Raw genomic sequence first — 25,564 nt, 5'->3', positions numbered from 1 at the left:
CGTGAGTGGTGAGAGGGGATGTGATCAGTCTTGATTCCAGAGCATCACACTGCCACTATGGGGGAGCTCAGCTGGGGATTCTGGGGTGGGTATGGGGCATAGCAACTCCTACATACATAGAACTAGGAATCCAACTCTTCCCAGTGGTTTTTCTTCTTCTGACCTGGTTGGGAACCAGACGGAAACATTCCAGTCCCATTTCTAGCAGGGAAACCTCAGACTCTGGAAGAGAGATGAGCAAAGGGCACAGGCACAAACCCAGGGAGAACTCAGGTCGTGGAGGGGGTCAGCCCTGATCTTGGCCCTGTTCTGCCCCTTCCCAGCTTTTGGAGTGTCCATTTCCTCAGTTGTTAAATGGAATAAAAGTCCCATCGCCAGGTGGTTATGAATTATGGAGGGCACCGGTAACACAGTAGGTACTTAATGTTATTCCCTGTCCTATCCCTTCGTCACTCCCACGGGAAGAAACAATGCCGGGATGGTCATGACCCAGTGAGCAGACAGCTCTGTGTATGTGCTGGGGCAGATGGAGAGAGCTGTGGCAGGGAGTCTGAGGAAGGCTGACCTCCAGTTCAGGGACACCTGAGGACATGCAAGGTGGCCTTAGGAAAGTCGATGAACAAATTAGCCTCAGTTTCCCCATCTGTACAATGGGTAAAATATCTCACAGGGTTTTTGCAAAAATGAAATGAGACCCTCCATGTCCAGCTGCTAGTGTGGGGACTCAGTGAGGCTCAGATTAGCTGCGAACAGGAAAATGCAGCCTGGCTGGGGCCCCCAGGAGCAGCCAGATCTTTTGCAGGCCTCAGCTGCCAACTGGTGGCAGTGCACAGCATTGCCTCCTTCACCGGGGCCTGCTTCGACTTCACCCAGGTCAGGGGAGACTCTGCACTCAAAGACTGAAAATTGAGGCATGAGAAAGAAGAGGGGTGATGTTCCTAAGGACATAGACCAATTTATTGAGCTCCTCCTATAATGACAATTGTCATCAGAGCCAACAGTATCATTGTTGTGGCAAGCAGAGCTTGGGCACCTTTGTAAATGAGCAGCTGGCGCTAGGTACAGGTGTGGTAAAGGCTGGCAAGGAGGGGGTGTGGATTTCAGGCACCCCTCTCCGAACATTAGGGGGCGCCACTGCCCATTCAACACTTCATTCAAGCTAACAACGTGTCTCAGAGTGGAAACAAATTGTTAGCTCGGTTTTTCTGCCGAGAAAGCCAAGTCTCAGAGAGATAAAGTGACCTCCCCCCCCACCCCCTCCCCCCCGAGGACAGCCTGTTGGCTGTGGAGGCCGGGTTTGGCTCCCCCTCTGATCTGGGACCCTCACAATACTCCCCACTAGGTGCTGGCAGGGCCCCATCCTCCAGTGAGACCACCAGACATGCGAGGGTGGATCTCAGGCCAGGTTCTGCCCTGGGTTGCAGGTGTGTTTCTCATCCATCGGGCGTCCCGCAAGCACCAAGAAATTGCCAGGCCCCTTGCCCTTTGTGCGGAAAATTGAGGCTCAGAGACGTTTAGCAGCTGCCACCATCCACCCTCCCTGCCCATGGTGGGTCGGTGGTGATGCAGGCACCCATGGGACCATCTTAGCCCTCGCAGCCACCTGTTCATCTGTAGCCTGGGTTCCCTGCACGGAGGTCACCAAAGAACCTCCACCCACCGGTCCTTGAATCCAGTGAAGAAGAGGAAGCCACTTTAACTCCCATTGTGCAGATTCCCAGCTGCAAAACTGAGATCTGGGACTGGGAAAAAACCCAAAGGAGAGCTGGGTCGGGACTGTGGTGAGAAGAGGGGGGAAGGGAAAAATCCCTGGTACTCCGACTGTGACACTCACGCCGCCCCGCCCGGACTAGGGGGATCTTGTCAGCCGGGTCTGCAAGCACTAGGCCGGGGCCAGGCCTTCCACGGAGGTTTCGGCTTCCTCGCTAGCACTGCCAGTGGACAAAAGGCCAAGGCCGCAGGGGCCATCGCCGGAGTGACCCCGTAGCGCCCAGAGGCGGAGAGTGGGAGGTCGGCGGAGTTTGTCTGGACGCTCTTATTGGCTTAAGTCGACGCCCATCTGGGCCCCGAGGCCCAGCAATTGGCCTATGGGGGCGGAGTTAGCGGAGCCCCAATGAATGGGGGGAGCCGGAAGCAGGAAGTGAGTTTGCGATCGGAGCAGCTGCTGCAGGTGAGGCTCCGCGCCCGCGTTTCGGGTCACAATGTGTCATCCTCGGGGGAAAGGGCGATCTGGACCGAGTGCATGATCATTTCCTTTCTTCTTCCCATCCAGTACCCCTTCTAAAGTCATTGCGGACCCAAGGTTGAGGAATGCTCCGGGCAGCAAAGAGTTAACACCCCTTTCAGAACCCGGTGGTTGTGTTTTTGGGGCGGAGCGTCGGGAGTGGTAGGGGTATGCTGGAAACCTGTTACCGGCACGGGAGGACGGGGTGAAGAAGGCCCTGGGTTGGGAGATCCCCCTGGGTCCCCACGGGCTGTGAGACTTTTGTAAATACCTTGGTCTAGCTAAGCCTTAGCCTCCCTATCTGTAAAGTGAGTTTTCTTCCCAGCCCTGAACTTTTGTGGCTATGTAGCTCCCCAGGCCGAGCACAGGGAGAGGGCAAAAGGATGCGGGGCCGCTTGAAAGTAGGACAAACCCTGGCAGCAGTGAGAGAAGAAAAGAGCACAAGGAAAATCGTTTACTGCTATAGATACTTTACATCCGGGGTGACCTTACCGAATTTGCACACCCACGTGGTGAGGTTGGGGTTGTTACCACCTCCCTTTTGCAGAGGCGGAAACAGGCGTAGAGTAGTGAAACAGTTGACTTGATTTGAGGAGTCTGGGGCTGAGCCAGGATTGCAATCTGAGCCTTCTAGCTGGTGGCCTGGGACTCTGTGGGAACACAGTGGTGAGTGGAATTGAAGAACCCGCAGGCGAATTCTGAAGAGGAGGACAGGACGTCAGAAGGAGGGAAGAGCTGGGGAGGGACCTGGGCTGGGAGTCTAGAGACGCAGGTCTCAACTTCTGACACTTCCCTTGTTATTAGCAAAGCTCCTAGCCTCTGTGGGCCTCGGTTTCCCCGTCTGTAAGACTAGGTAGTTGGATTCAGTCTTTAAAGTTGACGGACCACAGGCCAACTGTGGCCACCAATGTATTTTGTAATCTACTGGGGTGAGTCACCTAACCTTCTCTGGGCCTCAGCATATTTGGCAAATGGGTTCAATGTCCTTTCCTTCCTCGCGGGCATTTGGTAGGATTAAGGGATATCGTGAGAGCGCGGAGCCAGGTGTGCAGTTGCTGTGGGGTGAATAAGGGGCTGTGGTGATGGTGATGGTTCTCAGCAGGGCCCATGGCGGACACCCAGTACATCCTGCCCAATGACATCGGCGTGTCTAGCCTGGACTGCCGCGAAGCCTTCCGCCTGCTGTCGCCCACAGAGCGCCTCTATGCCCATCACCTGTCACGTGCCTCCTGGTATGGAGGCCTGGCTGTGCTGCTGCAGACCTCCCCGGAGGCCCCCTACATCTATGCCCTGCTCAGCCGCCTCTTCCGTGCCCAGGATCCCGACCAGCTACGCCAGCACGCACTGGCTGAGGGTCTTACTGAGGAGGAGTATCAGGTCAGTTCTTTCAGGCCAACCTGAATTCCTTAAATGGTTTGTGGATGTGAGGGACCAGGAAACAGGGATACAAAGGTCTCTCTTTGGATTAGACCCAGAATTAGGAATACTGAAACCTCCCTTTCTGGAGTTTCATTCTTCTCATCTGCAAAATATGCATGAGTTGTGGTGACCCGCCTCCAAGATCATGGGTAGCTGCTGGGATTATAACAAGGGCTGCGAGTAAAGGAAATAGCTGGACATTCAGAGACGGTAGAGGAATGAGTGCAGGGTAGGGATCAGGAGGTCTCTGTCTGGACCAGGTCTTCCTTTACCATGTTTTGTGTTCCTGGGCAGAACACGCTTCCTGTCCCCTGGTTTTTGTTTGTGGGTCTGTTGGCCTAGTAATACAGGAACGCATTCTTAATGTATTACAACAGCGCAGAAAGCCATCAGACAAAACGCGGGGGTCACTCATTCTCAATGCCCTTCCCAGAGGTAACCACTGAGGATGGCCGGGCGGACGGTCTTTTCAACCCTCTGTCTGTATTACATACTTCCACACGTATGTGTGTACGTGTATGCATCCCTTATTTTCCCTTTACATAAGTGAGATTATTTTCTCCATGTTCTTCTGAGACCTGCTTTTTTACTGACCCCCAAGTCTTGGAAAACTTCCATGGGGCACATATAACTCCATCTTATTCCTTTTTTATTGGCTGTGTGCACTGCAGTCAATGTAATCTTTTCTTTATGCTGGACATTTCATTGTTCCCGGTCCTTATGAACAGCACCACAAGGAGCATACCTGTGCGCATGTGTGAGTAGGGTCTATTTCTAGAAGTGCGGTTGCTGGCGAAAGGCTCTCTACATTTACCATTGTATGGTGCTATTAAATCATCTTCTAAAAAGCTTTACTAAGAATGTATAAGACTGTGCCTGTTTTTCTACATGTAAAATAAAGGAATTGGAATGCTTCTCCCTGAGCAGAGGCCCAGGCTGTTTCTTCTATATTTTTGAACTTTGCGTAATCACATCCCATCTCTAGGCCTTGATTTACTCATTAAAAGAGCTTAAAGCTGGGAAAGTGATTATAAATGGAAAGGTGCTACTCAAGTATTGCTATTCTTAGTGGGATTCCTTTGTTTGTAAGCAGCAGAAACCCACCACAAATTGGCTTAAATGGAAAAGAAAATCATGACTTCTAGTTTCCGGCCTGGCTCTAAGGAGCTTAGAGGTCGCCAGTCTGTCCGAACCACAAATCAAAGGCGGACCAAACTGAAAATTGACGGTTCTCCTTAGATCATTGGAGAAGTGAAGTGAGGTCACAGGGCAAACTTGTCTTCCACATCAGAGGGAGACACGCAGGCACAGAGAATTACAACTTTCCAGGGCAAAAACTCATGAGCAGAACCTCGCCTGGAGCCGGTGCTGGGGTAGACAAACCTGAGCCGTAATTAATGACTTGGCTACAGGCTCAGTGTAGAGGACTCCAGAGGGACCCCCTCACAGGGGGGCCCCCACACTTCTGAGGGTTTTCCCTCCAGGAGCTTGACCTGGTTCTCCCAATGAATTTCAGAGATAAAGCCCCTGGTACTTCCCGCAAGAGGAGGAGGGAAGGAACCACTTTTGAAATGTGCTAGAACATTCTGTTTCTACCATGGTCTTCCCTCAGGAGAAACTATTTAACTGGAACCTTATGCTAGGGCTTCATCAGAACAACAGCAACCTGGGGGAAGGGGAGTACTAACTCCAGCCCACTCTAGCCATCCTGTCCCACCTATGGGGGGGAGGGGCAGGGATATGGGCCTGAGAGACATGTGTGAAGTGCTCAGTCCAGAGGCAAAGCGTCACTGAAAGAGTGACACCTGACCGTGGGACCATAGTACGCGTCCCCTGCCCACTCACCTTGCAGCCACATTGCCGAAGGCCTGTTTGTAGCAGTTCCTTTTAGCCTGTACTTTATGTCTGCCTTTCAAGAAAAAAATACAAAATATACTAATGGCAAAAAACGTGGTTTGAAAAGACCTGAGCAAACATCATAACCAGACTCAGATATGGCAGGAATGTTGAACTTACCAGACCAGGAATTAAAACGACTATGATTAATGTGTTAAGGGCTCGACTGGATAAAGTCGACCATGTGAAAGGATAGATGGGCAATGTAAGCAGAGATAGAAATTCTAAGAAATAACCCAAAATGCTAGAAGTCAAAAACACTAACAGAAATGAAGAATGCCTTTGAGGGGCTCATTAGGAGACCGAACTCAGCTGAGGATGGAATCTCTAAGTTTGAGAATATTTCAATAGAAACCTCCAAAACTGAAAAGGAAAGAGAAAAAAGATGGAAAAAGACAGAACAGAGGATCCAAGAACGGGGGGGCAATTATAAGAGCTGTAACATATGTATAGTGGGGATGCCGAAAGGAGAAGAAAGAAAGGAACAGAAAAAAAACTCTGAAACAATGACGACTTAGAAATGTGTTGCCAGCAGACCTGTCTTGCAGGAAGTGTTGGAAGTTCTTTAGAGAGAAGGAAATGCTGTAGGTCAGAAAATTTGTGTCTGCGTTGGAGATGCAGGAAGAAAGGTGGAGAAGGGATAAGTGAAGGTTAAATAAAAGCTTATTTTTCTGATTCTTAATTGATCTAAGAGATAACAGTTCGCTCAAAATAAGTAGCAATAACGTGTTCAATAATATATGTAAATAAATAAAACTTATGTACACTATGTATAAGTGAGATAAGTAACAGAATGACATGGGGGAGGGAGACAGGAATTAGGAATTTTTTATTATAAGGTATTTCCACTACCCATGAAATAGTCGAGTGTTATTTGAAAGCTGACTCTGGTTCATTGTAAACGTGTATTGCAAACTCTAGAGCCACCATTAAAAAAGTAAAAAAAGAGATACAGCTGGTATGCTAAGAAAGGAGAGAAAATGGAATATAAAAGGCTCCGTTGAAAACCACAAAAGGCAGAAGAATGGAAGACAAAAACAGGAACAAAGAATAAGGACAACATACAGAAAACTAACAAACGTGGTGGATGTTAGTCCAACTGTACTAGAGATGGCTTTGAATGTCAATGGTTAAATGTACCAATTAAAGACATTGTCAGAGTGGATCAGAAAAACAAGATCCAACTAACTCTATGTTATTTACAGGAGACCCACTTTAAACATAAAGACACATAAAGATTTAAAGGGATGGAGAAATAGATCCCATACTAACACCAAGCAAAAGAAAGTGGGTAGCTCTATTAATTTTGGAAAGAGCAAACTTAAGAGCCTGGAAAGTTATCAGGGATAAGGAATGGCATGACAAAATGATAGAAAGGTCAGTTCTCCAAGAAGACATAATGGTCGTCTACGTGTTGTACGTGTCTGCCAAGAGAGCATCAAAATACGTGAGATAGAAGTGCAAGGAGAAATAGATGACTCCATTGTTATAGTTAGAGACATTAACACCCCTCTGCCAGAAACAGACAGATGGAGCAGCAGGAAATCAGTAAGGACGGAGCTGAACCCAACAACTCCGTCAGACAGCTGAATATGAAAGACGTCTACAGACTATGTCATCCAACATCAGAGTAACGTTCTTCCCAGGCTCACACAGGACGTTCCCCAGGCCAGACCACATTCTGGGCTATAAAGTGAATTTCTCCTTTTATACCAGCAATGAACACACAGGATTTCAAATTAAAAACCATACCATTTACAATACAAAAAAAGAAGAATACTTACTTCTAAATTCAACAAAATGTGTACAAGACCAATACGAGGAAAACTACAAAACTGATGCAACATATCAAAGAAGTAAATAAATGGAGAGACATTCCGTGTTCATGGATAGGAAAACTCAGTATTGTTCAAGATGTAATTTCTTTCTTGATTTATAGCAATTCCAGTCAAAACCCCAGCACGTTACTTTGTGGTATTGACAAACTGAAACTAAAGTTTATGTGGAGAGGCAGAAGACCCTGAAGAGCCAACACAGTAGTGAAGGAGAAGAACAAAGTCAGAAGATTGGTATCACTCAACTTCAAGACCCATTTCTGCCTGCTGCATCTGTTTATTTCTTTTCTTTTTAAAAGATTTTATTTATTTACTTTTAGAGAGAGGGGAAGGGAGAAAGAGAGAGAAACATCAATGTGTGAGAGATTCAGTTGCCTCTGGCCCACAACCCAGGCATGTGCCCTGACTGGGAATTGAACCAGCAACCTCACAGTTCCCAGGCTGGCACTCAGTCCACTGAACCACACCAGCCTGGGTTGTCTATTTCTGATAGAGGGGTGTTAATATGTCTAACTATAATAGTGGATTCATCTATTTATCCTTGACATTTTATCAGTTTTGCCTCACATATTTTGATGCTCTCTTGTCAGGCAAAAGAATAGCTAAATAGCTCGATGGAATAGAATTGAGAGCCCAGAAATAACCCCCATAAATATAGTCAACTGATCTTTGACAAAGGAGCAAACGCAATACAATGGAGAAAGAAATAGTCCTTTAGCCAGATGATGCTGGAACAACTGGATATCCACATGCAGAAAAATGAATCTAGACACAGATTTTACATTCTTCACAAAAATTAAATCAAAACGGATCACAGACTTAAGTGAAAAACTGTAACAGTAAAAGATAACAGGAGGGAATTCTAGATGAACTTGGGTTTGTAGATGACTTTTTAGATCCACCGCAAAGTGTATATGATGCATGAAAGAAATAATTGATAAGCTGGGCTTCACTAAAATTAAAAATTTCTGCTCTGTGGAAGACACTATCAAGAGAATGAAAAGACAGGCCACAGACTGGGGCTATTGTGAGAGATACAACGTCCAGCAGAGCTCTCCTGGCCACTGCAGATGAGAATAAATCATCCCGGACACAATCTGTTGTTCCGGCAGGAAAGGGGGTGGTGATTCCCTCTAGTGGGTAATGCCCCAAGCCCTTCTCCCAAACGACTTTTATTGGGAATGGTATGTGCAGGGGTATACAGCATGCATGCATAGCTCATCGATCAATGTCAAAAGGCTATAGTCACACAAAAACAGGTATTATCTATAGATATCTATAGATAGCAATTGAAGGAACTCAGAGATCTGCCTCAGGGTCTGTGTCTATTAGTCACGTGGACGCCAGATGGTCTTTAAGATGTATTTCATGAGACGAGTTTATTCCTTATGCCTTGAACTTAAACAGGGCTATACAAAGCAAAGCAAGCTTCAAAGGATACAGTGTATTTATCAGGCCTGATTTCCCACAGGAACCCTCGGTGTTAGCACCAGGTCATGTCTGGCACCTGCCTTTCCTGGTTTTCCAGTGAGACCTACTGCTCTCTCAGGGCTATAGTCTCCAAAACCACACACAGTGGCCCCCAACAGAACATATTTGCAAAAGACACATTCGATAAAACACTGTTATCCAAAAAATATAAAAAATGCTAACACACAACCTAATTTTTAAAAAAGGAGCCCAAGACCTTAACAGATACTTCACCAAAGAAGATATACAGATGGCAAATAAGCATATGAAAAGGTGCTCCACATCATATGTCATTAGGGAATTGCAAATTAAAAAAATAATGAGATAATCTCTCCACACCCATTAGAGTGGCCAAAATCCAAAACACTGACACCACCAAATGTTAGCAAGGAGGTGGAACAACTGGAGCTCGCATTCATTGCTGATGGGAATGCACAATGGTACAGCTACTGTGGAAGAGAGTTGGGCAGCTTCTCACAAAACTAAGTATACTCTTGACATACGAGGTCTGTCTGGAAAAAGTCCAGCCACTGTTAATATAATGAGAGTGGTTTGTAACCTGGCAGCCGAGGAGAGTGGACTGGAATGCACATGCGTGAACAATGGCGACGTCACTGTACTAGTCAGTGGAGGTGGTAGACAGTTGAGTGAGCAGGTGTGACCGTTGCATTCAAAATGACTGAGCGAGTCAAGCAACGAATCTACATCAAATTTTGCAATAAACTTGAACATTCCTCTGCGGAAACTATTCTGATGTTTCAGAAGGCTGCAAGTGTGGGGAGCTGGTGATTGGCAGCTTCATCACGACAATGCACCTGCTCATGCATCATGTCTTGTGTAGTGTTTTTTGGCAAAACATCAAATCACCCAGGTGACTCAGCCCTCGTACAGCCCAGATTTGGTGCCCTGCGACTTCTGAATTTTCCCAAAACTAAAATCACCTTTGAAAAGGAAGAGATTTCAGATTGTCAATGAGATTCAGGAAAATATGTTGGGGCAGCTGATGGTGATTGGGAGAACTGTATGAGGTCCCAAGGTGCCCACTTTGAAGGGACTGAGGCATCATTGTCCTGTGTACAATGTTTCTTGTATCTTGTATCTTCAGTAAGTGTTTCTATTTTTCACATTACCTGGCTAGATACCTAGATACCTTCTGGGCAGACCTCACATAATCCAACCATCGTGCTCCTTGATATTTACTGAGGGGAAAATTTGAAAGGAGGTGAAAAACTCATATCCACACAAAAACTTGCACATGGATGTTTTAGCAGCTATATTCATAACTGGCAAAACATGGAAGCAGCCAACATGTCCTTCATTAGCTGAATCGCTCAACTGTGGTGCGTCCAGACAATGGAATGTTATTCAGTGCTACAAGGAAATGAGCTATCAAGCCGTGGAAAAACATGGACCAAGTTAAATCCATATTACAAAGAGAAAGGAGCCAATCTGAAAAGGCTGCATACTGTCCGATTCCATCTATATGCCGTTCTGGAAAAGGCAAAGGTATGGGGACAGTAAGATCAGTGGTTGCCAGGCACTGGGGGGAGGGGGGTGGGGCACAGAGGGTTTTTAGGGCAGTGAAACTACATATGCTGCAGAGTAATGAATCTATCATACACAGTGGATATTTGCCATACAGCTGCCCAGACCCACAGAATGCACAACACCGAGGGTGAACCCTGCTGCAAACTCATCAGTTGTGATGAACGTCCCGCTCTAGAAGGGATTTTGATAACAGGGAAGACTGCATGTGTGGGGGAAGGGGATACGTGGCCAATCTCTGTACTTGTTGTTTAATTTTTCTGTGAAACTAAACTGCTCTTAAAAAATAAAGTTTATTTTAAAAAAGTTATTGGCTCACATAATTGAAAAGTGCAGGGTTAGGGGGGCTTCAGGCATGGCTAGATTCAGGGGCCTGGCAATAGCATTGTGATGCAGTCTTCATCTCTCAGCATTGCTTTCTCTCCTCACTCCAGCAGGGGAGCTCCAGGGACCCCACCACGCTTGATGCTCCTTGGTGTGAAACAGGCTCTTTGCACCTGGGAAACTGCCTGGGTGGGGAGGGCTCTTACTGGCCAGCTAGAGTGTATGCCCGCCTCTGCAGTGGGGGAAGGGAGATCCTCTTCCTCCCCCCATCCCCACTGCCCAAAGGAAGATGTGAGGTTTTGTTGCCAGAGGAAGGGAGACTAGATTCGGGGCCAGCAAAAGCCATAAAGTAGGTGACCAATACCCCTCCAGCCCTAACAGTTGATGTTTTCTGTGCCAGCTGCTGGCCAGGTTGGGGGCAGAAGGCAACAGGCCTTCTGCGCAAGGAGGCGATGTTTGAACTGGGCCTTAAAGTCATATTTGTGTACGCAGGTGGCCGAGAGGTGGTGGGCGTAGTGGGAACAGAGGTGGGTGAGTGCTTGGAGGTGTTTGGGTGCTGCCGAGACCAGTTTGGTGGGACAGTGGGTGTGTGAAGATTGCTCTGTGAAAGTATGTTGGGGCCAGACCAGGGCCTCCTGGGAGCTGGGTCCTGCCCCCAGGTTTCCCAGCGTCGCCCACACTGGTTCCTCTGAGTGTTAACATTTTGGGAGGGGCCTCCCTGGGGAGGGGAGGCTGTGCCTGCAGGTGTCTGATGCTCACCTCCCCCAGGCGTTCCTGGTCTATGCTGCAGGGGTCTACTCCAACATGGGCAACTACAAGTCCTTCGGGGACACCAAGTTTGTCCCGAACCTGCCCAAGGTGAGCTGAGGGAAGGCTGGGGGAGGTGGGGATTTCGGGCCCTGTGGAGGGGAGTGGGGCCCTGAGCAGACCCATGACCCTGTCCCTGCCACGCTGTGTGACCCGGGTCAGCCACCCAGCCTCACTGGGTGCTGTGGCCTCCTCGTGACTGTGCTGATCCAAGGGGCGGGCATGGGGCGGATGTGCGAGGACACGGTCAGATGCTCACAGAAATGAAGCCTCGTGGTCATCAGTGGGGACAGTAGAGAAGCCTGGGCACGGGGAGCCCCTCCCTGGGGCTGGGGTACTTAGGCCCATCGGGGGCTGAGGCAGCTGTTACCCCAGGGCTCCCAGCCCTCACTCTGTACACGAAGCGCCTGGCCATCTTGCGGAAATGCAGCTTCTGATAGAAAGGTCTGTGGTAGGACCCGAAGTGCGACATTTTTCAGGCAATGCCAATGGTACTGGTCCATCAATTGCCAGAAAGTCTCAGATTGTGGGATAAGAGTTTGGGGGCAATATGGAGGCCCCTGAGGCAGGTTTGGGTTGTGTGGCCAGGCCAATGGACCCCTTCCTCTGCAGGAGAAGCTGGAACGAGTGATTCTGGGGAGTAAGGCTGCCCAGCAGCAGCCAGAGGAAGTCAGGGGCCTCTGGCAGACCTGCGGGGAGCTCATGTTCTCTCTGGAGCCGAGGCTTCGCCACCTGGGGCTGGGGAAGGAGGTAAGGCTCCCAGCCCCACAGGAGTGGAGGGCTTCCTTCGAGGCCTCCAGGTGTGGTATGGAGAGAAGGGGCCTGATGGGGAGGCAGTGGGCTCTGCCTTACACTCACGAGGCAAAGCTTGGGGTGAGCGACATGGCAGGCCTTAGGGTTGGGTCAGCCTGTGAGGCTGGAGATGGGCCTCTGTTTACTGTTTGTTGTTTGTGTTACAATTTTCCCCCTGGAAAGAGATGGAGGGGGAGGGGGAGGCCGCAGAGAGGAGGCACAGGAGCCCTGGCACCGGAGAGGGAGTCACTAGCCACCCGCAGTCCCACCCAACTCTCAGCAACTTCCTCCTTTCCACCTGCCCCCTTCCCCGCAGGGCATCACCACCTATTTTTCCGGGGATTGTACCATAGAAGATGCCAAAGTGGCCCAAGACTTTCTGGACTCACAGGTTTGGGAAACTTGGGGCAGTGTTTTGATGGGGCCCCCTCACCACTGGCACCTGCGCTTGGGTTGCAGCTTGGGTCCTTGAGGTGGAGACTTGGGGATGACTGAGAATCAGCCTGTCTCCATTGAAGGTGTCCCCACCCCACCCCAGCCCGAAGGGCCTCATGACAGCCTCAGGACAGGTCGTGGCAGAACATCAGAGCCGCTGGGGAGGCATGTGTGGGGTTCACCTCCCATCTCAGCCACTCAGCTGCTATGTGCCCAGCTTCTTTGTCTGTGAAGTGGGGCCTGCCTTGTGGGCCCTGGGTTCTCTGAGGTTGTGTGGCGCCTAGCACAGTCAGGTCAGCACTTAGTAAAAGTTGGTGCTCGGTGGACTAAACAGAGCAGAGAGTCTGCCCTGGCTCAGACCCTCCCAGCCAGCTCTGGCAGGTCCCCTCGTGGCCCAGCCTGCATTGGCTCTATCTTCTCTCCTTGGTGTGACCTGCTTTCCCTCCCCCTCCCCCACAGCCCTCGCTGGACTTACTCTCCCCCAAACCGCTGCCCTGTCTTTTCCAGAACCTCAGTGCCTATAACACACGGCTCTTCAAGGAGGTCGACCAGGACGGGAAGCCCCGCTATGAGGTGCGGCTGGCTTCTGTGCTTGGCACAGGTGAGTTCCTTTCGATCGTCTATGTGTGGGGATGATGAACGTACTGAACTCTACTTCCTAAGTAGCTCTCAGGGTACCCTCAGCATAAAGCCTGGATCCACCTCCTAGGGCTCTGTGGCTCAGAACTCTTTGGTTACAAGTGAAGAAACCTTTTTCAAGTTCTCCTAAACCCAAAAGGGACTTTACAGACTTGGGTAAGTAAGAAGCCCAGAGTATGAAGGCTTTGGGCACAGCTGGATCCAGCTGCTCAGACAGGTCTCAGTAAATTTCTCTCTCCGTCTCTTGGCTGGGCTCTCTTTGAATTCATCCAGAGCAGGCTGCTCTCACACAGGGTCTGATAGTTGCCAGTCTGGCCATTTCAGCAGAAGGAGGGTCCTTTTCTCTCAGAAGTTTCTTCATAAGGTCTGGGAGTAGCTTTATTTTCTCCATTTTGGGCCCCATATTTATCTGTAAACCAGCCTTTGTGGTCAAGGGCCAGGTCTGTGGTTGGTTCTGGTCCTGAGCCTACCTTGGAGCCAGGCAATGAGGTCAGTTCCTCCTACCACCTGAACTGGAGGTGGTAGTGGATTGGTGGGACTTCTCAAAGGAAAATTGGGGTCTGTTTTCAGGTGAGGGGGCAATGGATGCGATATGGACATGAATGTCCAAGCCCCTGTGAGGGCCTTAGCAATCTGGCCCTCCTGTCCCTACCCCCCTACAGTTTCCCAGCTCCCAGCTGCCCCCTTAAACTCTGTGCCTCCAGCCAGCGGCTTCCAATTCCCTGGAAACCCTTTGTTCTCACATCTCTCTCCAGGCCTCTGTGCAGCCTGTCCCCACTTCCTGCCTCGAATGTCCTCCCTCCCCTGCAGATGTTCTCCTGATGACATCTGCTCATCCTTTAGGCCATTCGTGGATGTCAGCTTCTCCCTGTCTTCCCGTAGCGAAGGCCGGCTCTTCTCCTTTCCCATCAATGCTTCCCGTAATGTCCCAGTTATTCTTCTGTTTCCTCTACTTGACTGCAGGCCCCTCGAGAGGAGGGACTGACTGTGCTTCATTCACCTTTGTCTCCCTGGTGGCTGGCCCTCGGCAGATGCTCAGATACTTGGTGTATGAATGAATGAAGATGGGTAGGGAACTGCACTCCTGGTGGAGGGAACAGCATGAGCCAAAGCAGAGTGGTAGGAAAGTTTAGGAATTAGTACGTAGTTTGATTTGACTAGAGAAAAGGATATTGGGGTCAGGGAGTAGGAGTAGATCATACCAGAATATAAGCTGGGCCTGTGCTTATAAGATTCAGTATGTAGGACAGTGGTTAAGAGTGTGGCTTTGGAGTCAGGCCTCCTGAGTGTATCAGTTATCTATTTCTGTAACAAACATCCCCCAAATGTAGTGGTATAAATGACCTTTTCATGCTCACGGACTTCGTGAGTGAGGAGTGAGGGGCATTGTGGGAACAGCTTGCCTCTGGTTGACAATGACAGAGGCCTGGGAAGACTTGGAGACTGGGGGTGACTTGACAGCTAGAGGCTGGAATCATCTGCAGGTTTCCTCACTCACACGTCCAGTGGCAAATACTAGCTGTCCCTCGGCCGGGATCCCAGCTGTGGCCGTCAACCCAGACGCCTCACATGGCTTCTTTGCATTGCTCACAGTGACTGGGTACTGGAGTGAGCTCTCCAAGAGAGCCAGGAGAAACTACCTCCTTTTATGGCTCAGACTCAGCAGTCAGATGTGCCACTTCCGCCGTAGTCACAAGCCTCCTCACTTCAAGCAGGGAGATATCTATCCTAGAAGCATATTTTAGTGATCAGAGGCAACAAGCAAAATACAACATTGTATGAGTATCCCATTGCTTCTGTAACTAATCACCACAGATTTAGTGGCATAAAACAACATAAATTTGTTCTGTTACAGTTCTGGAGGTCCGAAGTTTCCTTGCCTCTCTCGGCTTCTAGAAGCTGCCCGCACTCCTTGGCCCATGACCCTTCCTCAGTCTCTCCCACTTCCTTCTTCCTCAACGCACGTACTTCCCATTCACCCTCTTATCTCCCGTAAGGACCACTGGCATGCATTTATGGTATGGCTGTATCTTTAAAATACAATCTGCCACACTGGGTTTGAATCCTGCTCTGCCTCCTGCTGCCTGTGTGACCTCAGAAAACTTAATTAGCCTCTCGGTGCCTTAGTTTCCCCAACTGTAAGGTGGAGACAGCCATTTCCCCCTTTCTCCCGGAACTGCTGTGAAGCTTAAATGAGTTGCCACTTGTAAAGGGCTTAGACCATTTCATGTTACATAATGTGTCTATTTTTGAAAGTGAAAGCTAATACTAATTGCTATAGGCAACAGGCAGCCGTGTAAGAGCTTAGAGTAAGAGTGTCTCGGTGAGAAGCCTGCCAGGTGTCTTACACTAGCCTCTTCCCTGAGTGATCCCCCTTTCCCCCCGCAGAGTCTGTTCCAGACTCCGAAATGACTTCCAGGCTGAAGAACTATGAATTCCAGGGGAGCCATTTCCAGGTGACCCGGGGGGACTACGCGCCCATCCTCCAGAAGGTGGTGGAGCACCTGGAGAAAGCCAAGGTAGGACTGGCTGGGGGTTGAGGTGTATGGGCTGCAGATCCCTCTGGGCAGCAAAGGCGGGTAGGTGTGGGTGCGTGACCTGAGGCTGACCAGCGCCTGCTCACCCCCAGACGTATGCAGCCAACAGCCACCAGGAGCAGATGCTGGCCCAGTACATAGAAAGCTTCACACAGGGCTCCATCGAAGCCCACAAGAAGGGCTCCCGCTTCTGGATCCAGGACAAGGGCCCCATCGTGGAGAGGTGAGTGGCCCAGCCTTCACCCACCCCAGCCCTCTTGCCCACCCCTCTTCCATCTCTGCCCTTCTCTCCCCCAGTTACATCGGGTTCATCGAGAGCTACCGAGACCCCTTTGGTTCCCGTGGAGAGTTTGAAGGTAACTTCTGGGAGGAGGGAGTTCAGGTCAGAAACCTTTTCCCTGTGTCCTCCGAGGGGTCTCCCCTTTCCCCTTGGCAGTAATAGTAACAATAACAGCCACCAGCGTTGACGTACCAGGTAGTGGGCGTTTCCCTATGCAAGCTCATCTAGATACCATTATCCTGTGAGGATTTCCATCCTCACTTCACAGATGTGGGACCTGAGGCACAACAGGTGGGTGGCTGAATCCAGGTGCCTTGGCTCCGAGCCACTTGGTGCTGCCTTTGGTTTCTGGTCCACACACAGGCTCTGTCTGTACCAAGCCTGGCTTTGCTACTCACCAACTGTGTGACCTTGGGCCAATTAACGCCACTTCTGAGCATTAATCACTCCCTTCTGGGTGGAGGGGGCGTGAGGCAGTATCTGCATACTGCTCGGCACACTGCCAAGCACATGAAAGGGCTGGGTGATTGGGAGCGTAGCTGTGAACTTGACTTGGCTGCTGCCGTCCCAGGGCAGGTGGCAGGCCCACACCCACCGCAGGGCCCACCTGTGCAAGGCAGGGCATCCAGCCTGAAGATTGAGACTTGTCTTTTCTAAGCTCTTAGATGTAGTGTCTGGAGCATCCAACTGCCAGATGCCAGAGAGATTAAGCTGGGAGGAGAGAGGAAAACCCCAGCAGCCCACGGGGGGCGTGGACCTGAGCCCACAGGGAACAGGAGGGCCAGGGGCCTGAGGAGGGGACAGCTTTCCTGCCTGGGTCCTGATTTGCCAGGGCTGCTTTGAGGGCTGAGACCCCAGCACCTCCTCAGCAGCCTTGAGCTCGGAGGCCACCCCCGTTTTTTATACAGCTCATTGTGGTTATTAGAAAGGTAGTCCATGTTCAGGGTTAAAAATTTTTTTGAACATACAGAAAAAAATTAACATGATTACACCCACCCCAAGGTTAAAATTTGGAATATACTTTTTGTCTTTTGTTTTTATATAGAGCTACACATGTTTAAAAACATATACATGTGTGTGTAACTTAAAAATCCACGTTTGTTGCAAGTAAGTGGAGCAATAGAGTGGTCTGGAGGATGAGGTGTGAATCCCCCTTCACTGCCTTCTCCTGTGCCCCTCGGTTCACAGCTGCTGAGCAGGAGGGCTGGGGCTGCGCCCCTCACATTCAATGTGGTTAGAGTTCCTGGCTCAAAGCAGTGTTGCCAACATCGCGCTCCCCAGAATGCGCCTTCTATGAGGGCCACACAAGCCAGACGCTCTTGCCTGGCAGGACAGCGCACGGTTGCCCCCAAAAGAAGAGCATCCCTCTTTGCTCCTACAGCCCCTTCCATTGGGAATTGGTCTCTCTCCACCACCCTCTATGTACTCCCCGCAAACCCCCTTCAGATCCATCTGAGTTGTTGCCCCGTGAAGCCCTTCTCTCCCGTTCCAGCCACCCTGACCAGTGACCTCCAGGGAGGCGGGGCCCAGCCCCGGGTCACCACTCTCCCCAGCAGCCAGCACAGGGTCGTGTCCAAGGCGGGCTCGCATTGTGTGTGTGAAGACAGGGGGTTGGAGGTCGAGCCTGGCCCACCCACAGCCCCCTCTCCTCCGCAGGCTTTGTGGCCATGGTGAACAAGGCCATGAGTGCCAAGTTTGAGCGGCTGGTGGCCAGTGCGGAGCAGCTGCTGAAGGAGCTGCCCTGGCCCCCGGCCTTCGAGAAGGACAAGTTCCTCACCCCAGACTTCACCTCCCTGGATGTTCTCGCCTTCGCTGGCTCCGGCATTCCTGCCGGCATCAACATCCCCAACTGTGAGCCTCCTCGGACCCAGCCACCCAGCCATGACAGTGCCACCCCCACCCCCAGCCCCCAGGAGCCTCCGTTTAGCGTCACCTCTCCCCCTCCACACACTCACCTGGCCCCAAAGTGCCCTGTTCAGTTCACCATCCCAGCCTGTTGCTCTTGTCTAGACTCCTTGTCTGTGACCTTTTTGACCTTTGCCCCTTCTCCCTGGTCCTCTCCCTGCCCTTTCCAGATGACGACCTGAGGCAGACAGAAGGCTTTAAGAACGTGTCACTGGGGAATGTGCTGGCCGTGGCCTATGCCACACAGCGGGAGAAGCTCACCTTCCTGGAGGAGGATGACAAGGTGGGCCCGGGCAGCTCGCGGGGCAGGGTGGGGCCTGGTCTGACCTCAGCCAACCCAGCAAGGCAGATGACCCAGTGCAGGGTCAGGGAGAGAGCACAGCTTCCAGCTTCTGTCCTGGCTCTGCCGCTCCTTGGCCATGTGACCTGTGACTTCGGAGCCTGTTTCCTCACCTGTCAAAAAGGGGAGGCAGTCGCTTCCTCCCAGGTTGTTGCTGGGATGAGCTGGGCCGTGCAGTCTGTGCCTAGTGTGGAGCCTGGGTATCCTGGGCCTTTACCAAACATGTTTCGTGATGGGCCCTTGGCTGGGGAGGCTGTGTGGCCGTGCGGGGACAGTGGATCGTGTGAGTCTCTGATTGTCTTGGCAGGACCTGTACATCCGCTGGAAGGGGCCCTCCTTTGATGTGCAGGTGGGTCTGCACGAGCTGCTGGGCCATGGCAGTGGCAAGCTCTTCGTTCAGGTAAGAACGTGGTCGGTGCCCAGGCCTACAGGTCCCCTCCCCCGTGATCGGCCCTTCCTGGGCGTGGGGGGAAGCTGCTCCAGTCGTTGCCTTCAGGGGCTTTAGGTCAGGTGGCAAATATGGCCCCTAAAGCCGTGCAGTCCCTGTCTCACCCTCTCCCAAGATGTTCCAGAAGCTCCAGTGATTGGATGGGACCTGCAGGACAGTCCAGCTGCAGTCTCTCCACCACAGAATCTGCCACATAGGAGGAATTGCGGGGCTCATGCCAAGGAAGTGGGCCCTGAGGGTGTGACTCAGGCAGCCCCGGGGACAAAGAGGCTGGCAGGGGACAGTCTCTGGTGCTCCTAGTCCTGAGGCTGTAGCACTTTCTGTCTTTGTGCCACAGTTCCTGGAGTTTGCACTTTTTCGGATGTTATAGGGAGCCACTTCTCCCCAGAACAGTCCCTTCCTGCCAGCTGGCTCGAGAGGCCGGAGCCCCCTCAACACCCACTTGGGAAAAATGAAAAGAACAGATAGGCTTTCCGCAGGCTGAGGAGAGCCCATTAGAATGGCCAGCACAGAGCTGCAGAGAGGAGCTGGCTGGAGGGGACGGGCGAGCACATCCAAGAGCCTGCCAGGCCCGCTTCCTGTGGTCGAGGCAGCCCCACTGAATGGGGAAGGGAGGACTGGAGCTGGGTCTCGGGATCTGGGCCTAGAAGTCAGGAGGATTCAGAGAGCAGCTGGTGAGGGGAGCGGACTGGTGTCAGGCCTTGTCCAGACTTTGAAGTAACAGGAAGTGTGGCCATTCTGTGGCCTTGGATAAGTCAGTTCCCCTCACTAAGCCTCAGTTGACCTGTCTGTAAAATGGGGTTTCTGACCCCTGCTGTATAGGCTACTAAGAGCAATCAAAGCAAAGCCCTGGGCAAAGGAGGCCCTTAGCAATTGTGTGTTCTTATTAAGGGACAGTGTGCACAAGGGTTGTGTGCTGAGTGTCTGGCCCTCCATTTCCTCCGCTGTGAAGTGGGGTAATAGTACAACCTTCCTGGGAGGGTGGTTGTGAGGATTAAATGGATGATGCGTGAAAGATGCTTCGCACAGGGACAGCACGGTGAGGTGACATGTGCTCAAGGTAGACAAGCACACGCTGGGGCCTCTGCTGGCACCAGGAGCTGGGCCGGGGCACTGGGCTGGGGAGCTGCAGGCAGGAGCAGCCAGGCTCTCTAACCCTCCCATGGGAGTTCTCTGGCTGGCATCTGGAGATACTGGGTCCAGGTTTTCCCGTGGTTTGGGGCAAGTCCCTCCCTTCTGTGCCTCTGTGCGAGGGGCAGTGGACCTGGCTCTTCCGCCTCCTGCGGGCTCTGAGAGGGCGGTCGGTGTCCCAGGACTCAAGGTTGGAGGCAGCAGTAGGTCCATGGACCTGTTGCTCCTGCTGTCCACTCTTGGCTCCCCAGGTACCTTTCTGAGCCACTCCTGAAGGCCTGGACCTGGGCATGGGCATCTCCTCCTCACCAACCCCATGTCAATGACCCTTTCCTGCAGGACGAGAAAGGAGCATTCAACTTTGACCAGAAGACAGTGATCAACCCAGAGACGGGGGAGCAGGTGAGGGCAGCCTCAGTGGAGCCCCAGGGTGCTGGGAGGGTGGGCACGGGTGGGGTGGCAGCTGCCCTTAAACCTGCTTCCTGGGCCTGCCCTCCCAGATTCAGAGCTGGTACCGGAGCGGGGAGACCTGGGACAGCAGGTTCAGCACCATTGCCTCCAGCTACGAAGAGTGCCGGGCTGAGAGCGTGGGCCTCTACCTCTGCCTCCACCCCCAAGTGCTGGAGTACGGAGCAGTAGCAGCTGCAGGCGTGGGGGCGGGCCTCTTTGTGCGGAGGAGGTGCCAGCAGGGAGGGTGGGGCCCAGGCAGCCTCGGAGTCCCCCTGCATCTCCCTCTCCTTCCCCCAGGATCTTTGGCTTTGAGGGGGCTGACGCGGAAGATGTGATCTACGTCAACTGGCTCAACATGGTGCGGGCCGGGCTGTTGGCTCTGGAGTTCTACACCCCTGAGGCCTCCAGCTGGAGACAGGTGGGACCCCAGGGGGTTCCTCGGGAAGGGGAAGCCTGAAATGGGGGCCAGGATCAGGATTCCAGGTAGAGGGATAGAACAATTTACGAGGCACACGAACTGGATTTCATCTTTGACTTCACTGTGCATGGGGACAAGTCACGTCACTATTGCGAGCCTCAGTGTCTCTGGCTGAGAAATGGGAGCATAACCCCCCTGCCCACCTTTGAGGGCAAATCAGATGAGATGATTTTACTGTAACACCTAATAGAGGATTTGCACAGGACTTACTCTGTGCCGGGCCCAGTTCTAAGCACTTTACACGAATTAACTCATTGGTTCCCAGAATCAACCCCAGGAGGTAGGTACTACTATTACCCTCATTTTAGAGATGAGGAAATTGAGGCACAAAGAGATTAAGTAACTTGCTGGTGAGTAGCACAGCCAGGATTCAAATCCAAGCAGTGTGCCTCCGGAGCTTCAGGCCAGACTGCCGGGTTTGGAAATAGGGTAAGCAACAAAAGTACTTTAAACAGTCATAGGCATGAATATTATGTCTTCAAAAGAACAGACGTTTTAGAGTCAGGAAACTTGGTTCTGAGTTCTTGCTGTCCCTTATCTGCTGTGTGACCCTCAGCAAGTCACTCTACCTCTCTGGGCCTCTGTTTTGTCAACGGTAAATTGGGATCATGATGTCCTCTTCGTCCCTCTGTGGAATGCAAACAAGAATGTGGAGGAGGAAGTGCTTGGGGCCCCCATGGCGAGGCTACTTGGGGACAATGGCTGTCATGAGGGCAGAGTTTGGAGCAGCAGAGGGCGTGTGGGTGGCAAGGGGTCCTGCCTGGAAATGGCCTCCCTGTCCTCCAGGGCAGCCTGCCCTCTCTTATGAGCAGAGGAAGGAGGGGACATTTGAGGGAAGAGGAAATGGCAGAAAAGAAGAGAATAAAACAATAAGAATAATTGACAATTAATGAGCACTTACTATACATCAGGCCTCCCGTGCCTGGCGTCGGCAGCATGGATGCCATACATCAGGTCTCGGGCTGAGTGTTTGGTCCCTTTCTCCCTGGCCCCTGCAGGCCCACATGCAGGCCCGGTTTGTGATCCTGAGGGTCTTGCTGGAGGCTGGCGAGGGGCTTGTTACCGTCACTCCCACCACAGGCTCCGATGGACGCCCGGATGCCCGGGTCCACCTTGACCGCAGCAAGATCCGGTCGGTGGGCAAGCCCGCCCTGGAGCGGTTCCTACGGAGACTCCAGGTAAGTGGAGGCCTGTTGCCTTAGGGCCCCCTCAGGCCTCACCCTATTTCCCCACTCTCTACCACAGCCTCATAGCCTTTTGATGGACTTATGGATTTATTCATTCATTCTGTGAGTCTGCATACCGAGTGTTATTTATCAGGTGCCCGTCACTGAGAATAAGCTGTGAGCAGTTTCTTATGTGGTGGCGAGGGCAGGTAGACAACAGATGTATTAACAGTACATGAACAAGATAATTGCAAGTCATGACAAGAGCTGTAAAGGGAATAAAACTGGGTAATGTGAGATCGGAGGGCAAATTGAGATGGCAGAGATGTGACAGCCAGTGAGATTGCAGAGCTTCCTTAGCCTGGGTGATCATGGAAGGCTTCTTGGAGGAGGTGGTATTTGAGTTGGCATTTGAGTGTTGAGAAGCTCTGAGAACAGAAGAAACAGAAAGCACAAAGTCTGGTCTGAGGACTAGAATGAGCTTGTTGTGTTGAGGGAAAAAAGGAGGCCTAGAGCTTGCTGAGTGCCAGAGGAAGGGGCAGCCATCGACACAGCCCTGCCTTCTACTCAGGTAGGGGTGCTTGAAGTTGGGAGACTTTTTGGGGTTCTGGTGCCAGTACTCACCAGCCTTGTAATTGGGGCAATGTACTTCTCTCTGGCCCCTTTGTCTCATCTGTCCAATGGGATGCATCACCTGCCTCCCTTGGCAGGAATTAAATGAAACAACGTGCCTACAGAATGGATCAAATAGAATGTCATGTGTTCCACGCCAGTGTGACGTGAAGTGTGGTCCATGGACCAGCAGCATCGGCATCGCCCAGGAGCTGGTTAGAAGGACAGATGCTTGCAGATTCTTGGGTCCCACCCCAGACCTCCTGATTCTGAAGTTCTTAGAGCGGGGTCCAGGGCTCTGCGTGTTTACTAGCCTGCCAGATGACTCTGATTCTCAACAAAGTTTGAGATCACTGATGAGCCATTCTTTTTCTTTGTTTTTTTAAGATTTTTAAATTTATTGTATTTTTAGACAGTGGGGAAGGGAGGGAGGAAGAGAGGGAGAGAAACATCAATGCGTGTGTGGCTGGGTGTCTTATTCTTTATAACATATATACTAGGTATCTTAATGGGCACTTAATATAGGCTAAGCACTTGATCTGCATTTCTCTTACTCGGCACAGCCACACTAGGAGCAGATGCGGTCCAGGGCTGGGTGCCATCTGCTGTAGCCCCAGCAGAGCCCTGCGGTGCAGGGTGGGCACCCATCTAGGCACTGACTCCTCTGCCTTCCCACAGGTGCTCAAGTCCACGGGGGATGTGGCCGGAGGCCGAGCCCTGTATGAGGGATATGCGGCTGTCACTGATGCGCCCCCTGAGTGCTTCCTCACCCTCAGGGACACGGTGCTGCTCCGCAAGGAATCTCGGAAGCTCATTGTTCAGCCCAACACTCGCCTCGAAGGTAACGGACTCCTGAGTCCCCTTTGGTGGGGGCTGTGCAACCCTACGGGAGTGCAGAGGAGGCCTCGAACTGCTCAGGGAAGGCTACCTGGGGTGACTCCTACCTCTCTCCCTGCCACAGTCCTCCCCATGCCAAACCTCAGGCCAAAACCTTGGCATCTACCACCGCCACCATCCCTACTGCTGTACACACAGTGGCGCTGGTTGTCAGATGGCAACAGGTTTTAGAAAGGCCAGTGGCGCGGGGGCTCGTGGAACAGACAGGCCCCAGGGGGCCAGACATGGTACCAGAGAGTCAGACCTCACCCTGGAGAGCGAGGAGAGGTCAGGTCAGGCAGTGAATTGGGACCCAGGGGGCCAAGTGGAACCCAGGGGACACTTCGCCGAGCCAGGACAGGTATCAGTAGGATATTACTGATAGTAATATTACTGATATTACTGAGGAAGTGGTGATTAAATGAGGCCTGAAGGACAGGTAGGATTTCCAAAAGTAGTATTGGTGGTGATGTTGGCTAACTTGTGAGGACTTTTATCTGCCAGGTGCTGGGTAAAAACTTTCCATGGGTTAACTCCCATCAGCCCAATGAGGACGTGATTATCCCCATTTTTTAGCTGGAAACTGAGACACAGGGACTGTGTATTTGCCTGAGGTCACATAACTAGTGGGTGTCAGAACCGGAATTTGAACTTGGGCCATCTGAACCCAAAGCTTGTGCTCTTAGCTCTGTACACCCCACAATGCCACAGAACACAGCAAGGTGCTGTGACGGGATAGAGCAGTGGAAGTGTGTTAGAGAGAAATGCTTCCCAGGAGTATTCAGGGGACCCTCGGAACAGAGTACTTGCTCGGCGCATTGTTGTGTTGATCACTACGGCTTCTTGAGAGAAGAGGTACTGTGCTTGCCCCCACTTTACAGATGAGGAAACAAAGGCTTGGAGGTTGAGAAACTTGCCCAAGTTCCCACAGTGGATAGAGATGAAGCAATTGCTGGACTGTAAGCTCCTGGAGGCCAAAGACTATGTCTGTTTTACCTAACATTGCACCTGGTGTAAATCTTTTATTAAGTGAATGAAGAATGCAACCACTCATTAAATATTCCTCCTCTAATCTTTCCTTCCTCATAGGGTTATTGGAAGGATGAAATAGATAATAAACCTAAGACACTGGGCACAATTTTTGGCACATAGTAAGAGTTCAGGAAGAACCAGCTGCTTGGATGATGGTGATGGTGATGGTGATAATGATGCTTCCCTATTAAGACCTTTCCTTGCTGCTGTTTTCTCTCCATGTCCTCCCCAGGCTCAGAAGTGCAGCTTCTTGAGTACGAGGCCTCGGCTGCTGGCCTCATCCGATCCTTCTCTGAGCGCTTCCCAGAGGACGGGCCTGAGTTGGAGGAGGTCCTCACCCAGCTGGCCGCAGCCGATGCCCGGTTCTGGAAGGACCCCAGTGAGGCCCCATCTGGCCAGACTTGAAGCAGATTTGTATAGCCCCTCCCCCGACTCCATCAAACCAAGGCTTCAAGTGGCCCCGTTTTTGTGTGTGTGTTAGGGGCTGGGCGAGGGGCAGGAGCTCGGGCCTTGGTGCTACCTCAGCTGAGGGTGGTGACACTAACCCCTTCCATTTGTCAGCACTTTCTACTCTACCAAGTGCGTCTGCGTGCTATCTTGTGATCTGTGCTGCGCTCTGTGGCGTGGGCAAGGTGGGGTACCTACCCTGCGCCCCCGAGGAGGAAATGGAAGTTCTGAGAAGTGATCTGACTACGGCCTGCAGGACTCAACATCTCTCCCTGTGCTCTTCATGTATTACTTTTATAACCAGAAAAATAAATATTAGAAACAACCACCATCTTTGCCGTTTGCTCGATTTCTCCTTGTCTTTTGCTCCTGGCAGGGCAGTGGGATCAAGGCCTCAGGAGGGAGCAGGAGGGTCACTTTTAGGCTTCCATCCACAACAGGATGTTGACATCACTTCTAAGGATACACACACAGTT

At 51.5% G+C, this 25,564-nt stretch overlaps 1 protein-coding gene across 10 annotated transcripts; it reads left to right on the top strand.

Annotated features, from left to right (window-relative positions):
* The first annotated feature begins 2,094 nt into the window (after positions 1-2,094).
* Positions 2,095-25,419, top strand: DPP3 (dipeptidyl peptidase 3). Of its 10 annotated transcripts, XR_002976079.3 has the most exons (19): positions 2,273-2,392; positions 3,327-3,601; positions 11,482-11,571; positions 12,133-12,270; positions 12,629-12,703; positions 13,255-13,348; positions 15,775-15,905; positions 16,016-16,146; positions 16,221-16,279; positions 17,860-18,054; positions 18,279-18,391; positions 18,756-18,848; positions 20,367-20,429; positions 20,528-20,652; positions 20,775-20,895; positions 21,954-22,133; positions 23,412-23,574; positions 24,874-25,111; positions 25,203-25,419. XR_002976079.3 is itself a non-coding variant. In XM_024574136.3 (18 exons), the coding sequence occupies exons 2-18, from the start codon at positions 3,332-3,334 to the stop codon at positions 25,044-25,046; spliced, it is 2,214 nt and encodes a 737-aa protein (XP_024429904.2). In that variant the 5' UTR covers positions 2,095-2,170; positions 3,327-3,331; the 3' UTR covers positions 25,047-25,419. The 10 variants fall into 10 exon arrangements, 9 of the variants coding, with proteins under 9 accessions (XP_024429904.2, XP_024429905.2, XP_045039214.2 ...); XM_024574136.3 differs by lacking the exon at positions 2,273-2,392 and adding an exon at positions 2,095-2,170 and having other exon boundaries at positions 24,874-25,419; XM_024574137.4 differs by lacking the exon at positions 2,273-2,392 and adding an exon at positions 2,135-2,170 and having other exon boundaries at positions 3,324-3,601; positions 24,874-25,419.
* Positions 25,420-25,564: the final 145 nt, after the last annotated feature.

Source organism: Desmodus rotundus, chromosome 5 (assembly GCF_022682495.2).
Source record: "Desmodus rotundus isolate HL8 chromosome 5, HLdesRot8A.1, whole genome shotgun sequence".
Classification (NCBI taxonomy): domain Eukaryota; kingdom Metazoa; phylum Chordata; class Mammalia; order Chiroptera; family Phyllostomidae; genus Desmodus; species Desmodus rotundus.
The sequence above is the reverse complement of the archived record's forward strand: the minus strand, read 5'-3'. Positions and strand labels throughout refer to the sequence as shown.

Excerpts from the sequence above, each read along its gene's own strand:
- DPP3 (XM_024574136.3), top strand. The coding sequence starts at position 3,332 with ATGGCGGACACCCAGTACATCCTGCCCAATGACATCGGCGTGTCTAGC. Across the intron at positions 15,906-16,015 it reads AGCACCTGGAGAAAGCCAAG|ACGTATGCAGCCAACAGCCA; the intron begins GTAGGACTGGCT and ends GCTCACCCCCAG. Across the intron at positions 18,849-20,366 it reads GTGGCAAGCTCTTCGTTCAG|GACGAGAAAGGAGCATTCAA; the intron begins GTAAGAACGTGG and ends CCTTTCCTGCAG.